Source organism: Meles meles, chromosome 4 (assembly GCF_922984935.1).
Source record: "Meles meles chromosome 4, mMelMel3.1 paternal haplotype, whole genome shotgun sequence".
Taxonomy (NCBI): Eukaryota; Metazoa; Chordata; class Mammalia; order Carnivora; family Mustelidae; genus Meles; species Meles meles.
Genome location: NC_060069.1, coordinates 152,911,198 through 152,918,993, shown reverse-complemented (window position 1 = coordinate 152,918,993; position 7,796 = coordinate 152,911,198). Strand labels below are relative to the sequence as shown.

Sequence of the window (7,796 nt, the reverse complement as noted above, 5' to 3'; positions counted from 1 at the left end):
ATCCACCAGCGCACTGAGACTTTTTTTTTTTTTTTTTTAATTTTAAAGTAGGCTCTGCCCTCAGTGTGGAGCCCAGCGTGGGGCTTAAACTCTGGACCCTGACATGAAGACCCCAGCAGAGATCAAGAATCAAAGGCTGAACCGACTGAGCCACCCAGGCGCCCCACCAGGACATTTTTATTAACAAACAAATCAGAGGAAAATGTTAGGTCTTTAAATGTTTTATTTTGTTGATTCTTCGCAGAGCAACGAAACAAAGTTAGAGATAAAATAAAATGCCAGTTAAACTCGGCTACTACCAACAACCAAAAGCCTTAAACAGAGACTTCAAAGCAAGCTGCCGAAAGATCATAAAATTATCTCGGGTGGAATAATTTGTGAAGGACTGTAACAAATCAAGACCGGTCATCCAGGCAGTTCTTCAAACGCAAAGCTGCGGGAAGACCTGCCCAGAGCAAGCCCTGGGCAAAGACCCCTCGCTCAGAGGGGCAGCGCAGAAAATGCCATCCCGCAGTCGCCACCGCAGCGGGGACGGGCCGAGCCGCCGGGGGTGGGGGTGGGTGGGTGTTGGGGCTCAGGTCCCCCTCTTCGTCTTTTAATGAGAAAGTTAATTAGTGATCGTGCTTTCAGACAAGACTGGCGGCGACTGCGAAGTGCCGTGTTACCTATTTTAGTAAACCGAGAACACCACCTGCGTCAAAAGGGGTTGGTTTTTGTTTTTAAGCAAGCTCAAATGTTGGTTACGCTACCTTTGGGGAAGAGGAAACAAAATGGTGAATCTCAAGTTCTAAGCTGTCTTTCTAAGAAGACCCCAGGATTTAAAAGCGAATAATCTTTGCCACAAAACACCTGCTTATATGATTCTCAAAAATTGCACTCTAACAGCCGCAGCGTAAAAGCGGACCGGCTTCCCAACCCAGCACATCCAAGGACGCTGGAGTTATCTACATCTCCCGCTGCACCGCGAGGCCAACCGTCCCGCCGCCGCTGAGGGTCAGTCCGTCTGCTAAGCCCCGGACCATCTGCGCGAACTAATTGGTCTTTCTCGTCTTCCTGAGGTCGGGCAGCCTCCTTTGACAGGGATTGGCCGGTGGGAACAAGGGTGTCTGTGACCTCTGGCTGGGGAGAAGGAAAAGAACCCTTTCCTGCCCGCGGAGAGCAGCCACTTGGCCCCTGATTGGGCAGGTGTCGCCTCTTGGAGCCGTGGCGCTAGGACGGTCCTACCGCCGCACCCAGAGCAAGGCAAAGCCACCGCGCCGTGCCCTAAAATCCGCACCACCCCCGCGAAGCGCGCGACCCGAGGGACCAGGAGAGACGGGAGCTGGGCAAGAGTGGGCTTGGGACCGCACATTTGCTGCCCAAAGCAGCGGGAATCCACTCAGAACCCCCGACGCTCCGTCGAACATCCGCTCGCGTCACTTTCATTTCCCCGGGGTGGAGGCGGGGAAGGGGGAGCCCCACGGTCCCTTCCTCCGGGCCGGAAGGTTGGAAGTGCCCTCCGTGCTTGGCTAGCCGTACGCGAGTGCAGGGCGCGCGGGCAAGGAGAAAGCGGGGAGGCGAGAGGCCGGGCCTAGGTCGCGCACCCGGCCCGCGCGGGCCCTCACTTGGAAAACTGCGCCTGCACCGCGGCCAGGCCCAAGCCGGCGGGGACGAGGTGCGGGAACTTGCAGACCGCGCAGGTACAGAGGCCCGGGCCGCCCGCGCCGCCGCCCGCGCCGCCGCCGGGGAGCGCGAACTGGCCGCACGGCGGCTCGTCGAGCGCCAGCGACAGGTACTTGGCGGGGCGCAGCGCGTCGGGAGGCCCCACGGCGCCAGGCGCCAGCAGCACGGAGCCGGGCGCGGCGGCCAGCAGGGGCAGGCCGGCCAGCAGCAGGCGCGGCGCCGCGGGTCCGGCGCCCTCGCCCAGCGCGCGGCGCAGCTCCTGCAGCGAGCTGCCCAGCAGCAGGATGTAGTTGCGGGCGAGCAGCAGCGTGGCGATCTTGGAGAGCTTGCGGCCGGGCGCGCCCTGGCAGTGAGCCGCCGAGTAGGGCAGGATGACCTCGCGCAGCGCGTCCATGGCCAGGTTCAGGTCCTGCATGCGCTTCCGCTCGCGGCTGTTGATCTTGCGCCGCAGCTGCTGTTGGTGCTCCTCTTTGGCGTCCGCCCGGGAGCCGCCGCCCGCGTGCGCACCGGGCCCCGCTCCCGCGCCTAGCGACTCGGCGGGCGCCTCGGGCTTCTCGCGCGCCGCCTTGGGGAGGAGGGGGGTCGCCGTGGAGGAGGAGGAGGACGTGGAAGAGGAGGAGGAGGAGGGCGGCTGCCGGTAGCCCACCAGCTCGTACAGGGAGGCCCCGAGCTGCACGTCTCCGGGCCGCTGTGGCCGCAGCATGGTCGCGGGGGCCGCGTTCACGCGCGCCTGGGAAAGCGCATAGTACATCTGGGGGCGGTGGGGGCGGCCGAGGGCGCCCTTCAGGAACGCCCCGGGGTGGGCCCTTCGGCAGGCCGCCCCTCCCCGCGGACCTGCGCGCGGGGAGCCGATGGCAGGGCAGCAGCCTGCTTCCGACCCCTTTAAACCCGGCTTGGGAACCTGCGGGGCCGCGGGCCGCTGGGCGCAGCCAATGGGGGCGCGAGGCCGGGTCCTGGCGCGTGCTCATTGGCCGCCCCCCCCTCAGGCCGGCAAGGAGGTGCGGCTGGCACGGCTCAAGAAGGTTATTGTGAGCGCCAGTGCGAGTCACAGGACGACCCCCCCCTCCCCGCCGCGGGGTGGGGGGCGGGGAGGGACTGCGCCTTTTGGGGTGAGATGGGGTTGTTCCTGGAGGACTGGTTGCACTGGTGAGGCTGCCTCCTCCTCCTCTCTGCCTCTGCTTTATTGTATACGTGTCCATATTTGCAATTGTAGTCCAATGCAAGTAACATGATATACACTATCTTAACCATTGTGATGTATACACTTAGTCGTGTTAGGTACATTCATACTGTCGTGCAACCCACCACAGAACTCGTCATCTTGCAAAACTGGAGCTCCGTGCTCAGTGAACAGTGACTCACTACTTACCTCTGCGCAGGCAACCACCACTCTGGTCTATCCGTTTGACTACTCTACCTACCTCGTTTAAGTGGAATCGTAAAGCATTTGTCTTTAGGGACTGGCTTATGTCCTCCAGGTGCATCCAAGTTGTAGCCCTTGTTAGAATTTCCTTCCTTTTAGGGGCTCCTGGGTGGCTTAGAGAGTTAAACCTCTGCCTTCAGCTCTAGGTCATGATCTCAGGGTCCCAGATTGCCCCCCCATCGGGATCTCTGCTCAGCAGGGAGCCTGCTTCCCCCGCCTCCCCTCTCTCTGCCTACTTGTGATCTCTCTCTCCCTGTCAAATAAATAAATAAAATCTTAAATTAAAAAAAAGAATTTGCTTCCTTTTAAAGACTGAACGATAGTTCGTTGTGTGTGTATACCCTATTTTGTATACCCATTTCTCCTAGATGGACACTTGGGTTGATTCCACATTCGGACTTTGGTGAATAATGCTTCAGTGAACATGGGAGTAAATTTTTTTATTATTATTTTAAATGTGTGATTCTGGCCAGGTCTTGAGGACCAAATTTCTAGGCTCAGGGACTAGTAACATGAGAATGGTTGCTGCTGGCCTCTTTGTCTCCCCTCCCTCTGATCGAAAGGTCTTTAAGGGACTTAGGACCTTTGGGGGTCAGGTAGCTTTCCTCCCCCAAAGGGACGAGTATTCATTCTACCAGTGACTCCACTCTTGTTGAAGCGAAAACCACACAGAAATTGACCTCTTATCACAAACAAGCAAACAAACAAAAATTCACCCACACGCTCGTATCTGTTGAGGGTGGGACTCTTATCTTTCTCTTCCCCAAATGACATTACTTGGTGGCTCTGGAGGTTTTCTGCCCCAATGCCTGGGGATACTACTTGCAGCCTGTCATCATAGGCTGGCAAAGTGGCACGGGGAAGAGGGCTTTGGTATCGAAACCCCTACCACGTGCTAGCCTTCTGTGGCTATTAAAATCGAAATAGTTGGGGCGCCTGTGTGGCTCTGTTGGTTAAGTCTCTGCCTTTGGCTCAGGTCATGATCTCAGGGCCCTGGGATCAAGCCCCATGTAGGGCTCCCCACTCAGGGGGAGCCTGCTTCTTCCTCTCCCTCTGTCCCTCACCCCCGTGCTGTCTCTGTCTCAAATAAATAAATAAAATCTTAAGAAAAAGCTAACTAATCAAAATGAAATCAAGTTAGAAATTTAATTCCCGAGTTGTACCAGCATTGTGCAAGCATTTAGCAGTTTCAAATGGCTAGAAGCCATCAGCTGGGACAGCCTTCATCACAGAAAGTCCTGTTGGACAGTGTGATGTCAAGGATAACAGAAAGAAAGTGAGTTTTCCATCTTGGTCCTCTTTGAGGTAAGAAGAGGGATGTCTGTCCACCATGGAAACTGATTTCAGCTCTAGGAGTGTATTGGCTGGCTTGCTAATTTCACTTTCTTCCACCAGCATTTGCTTCATAGGCTCACTCTGATCTCTGCTTCTGACTTCTAGCTCTATCTACGACATCCTGCCCATGCCTTGGTTCAACTTGCAAAAGAAAGTATTACTTTCTTTTTGAAGTCTTGATGATTTCTCATCTTTTCCACATCTTCTCATGTTTGACAAACCATCGATAGCGGGTCCCTGTGGCCTAGATTGTGTTATTGAAGATCATCTCCACATTTGGTTGTGATTGTTTTCACTTCTGTACCCTTCCAAAGCCCAGCGCAGTGCTTTGCCACTACTGTGTGTCCGGGGGATGTCTAGGAATGGGTCCGAAATCTCCCTAGCTCACAGGCTCATCCCTTGAGATGTTCAAACTGCCAAAATGCGCTTTAATCCAGGAGTTTCCTGTAGGTTTCATGGAGAGGGAAAGAACATGGGAGGATGTCCCAGCCCTCAGGAGGCCTTGACTTGACAAAGTTTTGGAGAGGTCATGTGGGAAGAAAGACAGAAGCCTGGGTGGGGGGATTGGAGAGGGGAAAGCTGAGTCTCCAAGCAGGGATGTACTAGACAGGAAGGAGAGAGACCAAGCAAATCAACCTCAGAAGTTCCAAGCAGGTAAACAACTCACTACCCGTTTGAGAAGTGTTCTGCTTTTCAAAGCATGTTTACAGACATCTGGTTTTCCCCGAAACCCTGTGAGCTGAGCATCTTAAAAAATCCTTGCTATAGATGGTATAAGCGAGGCTCCCCGGAGGGGTAGTGGGTTTCTGGGGTTGACTTTGTGCCTTCAGACAGGAGAGGCAGAGCTGCACTATCAATGGCTAGCTTCCAGAACCCCCTTCAGCTGGACCAGGCTTCCAGCAAGCCAAGAGGAGGCCATGATGGGGAAGGTTGGCGACTAGGGGAAAGGATGGAGGGACCGACCTAGGCCAAGCCAGTATTGATGAGTTGTTGGGTTCCATCCAAGTCCCTGAATATATACTTGTGCATATTTGCACACCTCAGTGAACTCTGTCCTAGCCATCTCTGGCTGTGCCCACATTCACCCTGGGGACCCCTCTGTCCTGCAGTCCAGCTGCTGTACTATATTGGGGCATTCTGCCTCTGTCCCCATGCTAGGCAGGAGCCCTGGGGCCATATCCTGCCAGCAGGAAGAGAAAGTGAGTGAGAAAGACAGAAGCTAACGCCTGGGACAGAGTGGCCAGACAGCACCCTGGACATTTTCCATCCACAGGCAGGGGCGCCCCAGGAATCAAAGAGATGGAAAGACGCAGGCTGCTCTCCCCCTCAAAGGGCCCCTCTTTACTGGGGGTGTCCCTGAGGGTTCCCTTTAGCTCTTGACCTCGCCACATTTCTGTCTTGGGAGGAGAAATCCCTTCCCTGGCCAAGGGTACTGTCAGCCGGACATGCCGGTCAGTGCGCACAGAAGTGCTCTCCATGGAGCCCTACAAGAGGGTTCTGGGTGGCCGTGCGGGCCCAGCATGGGCACAGGATTTGGCGCTTGTTGAAACTGGTGACTTGGACGGCCCCTTCTGCTGGACCGGAGCTCCGGTGGTATGCAAAGTGTGACAGCTGGCAAGGGCCAGCAAGTCATTATAGCTCCTGGCAGCGGCCCTGTGGGCTGTCTCGAGGGAAGGCAGCTGCTGTGGCCTCCCACATTCGGGACATACTTGGGGAACAACTTGCATCCGCCATAACAACCACTCTTGTCTCTGCCTAAAGGGGCGTGTGTGTGTGTGTGTGTGTGTTAGGGACTCTTTTCACCCCCAGGAGATGTGTGAATCGGGCTTCCTTTTCCTTGTGTAGAAACCTAAAGCGTCTCCCGCCCGTTCCTCCAATCCTGGCCACCCTCGCTTTGGGTCAAGGAGTTCGAACCTTTGAAATGGCAGACAATGGAGACCCAAAGCCTGAGCGAGGGTGTGAGACACCGTCCATCCCCTCTCTAAGTACAGACAGACTGCGCCCCCACAAAGCCTGTCCACCACTCAGAGCTCCCTGTTGTCGCTTGAAAGACTGTCCTGTCCCAGAAGGGCAGTGAGTATAACAGACTGTCTTTGCTAAAACCTGCTGTTTAAACTGGCTGGAGCGTGGACCTATAATCAAATAACAGAGGCCACTTTTTAAAGTGCTACGTTCTTCTAAGATGGGCAGAATTCTTCGGAAAATTTCAGTGACACGCGAGGTGTTAACATTTACACCATCTCTCTGAGACGCGACAGCCGCCCCTACTGTTGGCCTTGGGTTAGGTTCCATCCCGATACAGCTCTGTCTGGAACAGCAAAGACAGGGAAGGTGTTGCAGGGAGAGGGGCGCTCAGCTTCCTTCTGGGTGGAGGAGAGGGGTGGTTAGTAGCAGAGAGGGGCCGAAGAAGGCGGATCACCTTTTGGTAAGTGTTCTTGGGTGGCGCAGAGCTCCTTAGAGACATTTCGGTCCCTCTCACCTGGGACCACCTTGCAGAATCTAAGACATAGTTAGCCACAGTTCAGGCTAAATAAAAAATTCCTGCTGGGAAAATGGGAAAGAGTATGATTTTTGGCTCATTTTCAGAAGGGAGCGCGGGTTAGTTGAGTTGTTACGAGATGGCAGGATGCTCATAGGGACTTACGGTGTTGTTTCATAGCTGTGTCATCGTCGCGGTGGCCCTCACTTTTGGTGTGGAAACGTGTAGTACCATGATAGTGTTCTCTGTTCTGCTTAAAACGCTAATCATTGTCAATGGAGCTGGTGTATTTCACAGCTCTCACAGGGAGGTTTGTTTCATTTTATTTTTAATAAATGTCATTTGGACCTGATTTTAATAAACTTGACTACTGAAGAATATTTCCAAGTCCAAATTTGTCTTGTGACTTTTTTTGTATGTGGGAAAATGTTGGGAGAAAAACGGGGGGAAAAAGTCAGAGGGCATCTGAACATTTTTCCAGATTCCTTTTTAATAACAAAAGATTGATTTGGCTGTTGGTTGAGAGAGCTCAAGCAGATGGGTGTATGGGTGTTTGGGGTTTTCTTTTTAATTTTTTTTTCAAATTCAGGGTGACCTAACCAAAATAGAAATTCTCACCGCTTCTGGGAGGACCGAATGCTGAAATTCTACACATCACTAAGCTCTGTAAGAATATCTGTTAATACCTGTCCGTGTGTATTCTAAAAGAACTCTTTTTTAAAAGGAACTTTAGGTCATCGTTGTGGAAAGCAGGATAAGGAGGGAAGTCACATATTTTTTGTCTTAAGGACAACTGGAGGGGCACCTGGGTGGCTGAGTGGGTTAAAGCCTCTGCCTTCGGCTCAGGTCATGATCCCAGGGTCATGGGATCAAGCCTCGAATTGGGCTCTCTGCTCA

The 7,796-nt window shown here is 54.0% G+C and overlaps 1 protein-coding gene across 1 annotated transcript; it reads right to left on the bottom strand.

Annotated features, from left to right (window-relative positions):
- Positions 1–205: 205 nt before the first annotated feature.
- Positions 206–2,512, bottom strand: OLIG1 (oligodendrocyte transcription factor 1). Its single transcript, XM_046002781.1, has one exon. It carries the CDS (start codon positions 2,411–2,413, stop codon positions 1,601–1,603), a length of 813 nt encoding a protein of 270 aa, XP_045858737.1. The 5' UTR covers positions 2,414–2,512; the 3' UTR covers positions 206–1,600.
- Between the last annotated feature and the right edge of the window lie 5,284 nt (positions 2,513–7,796).

Coding starts and splice junctions, on each gene's coding strand:
- OLIG1 (XM_046002781.1), bottom strand. CDS start 2,413: ATGTACTATGCGCTTTCCCAGGCGCGCGTGAACGCGGCCCCCGCGACC.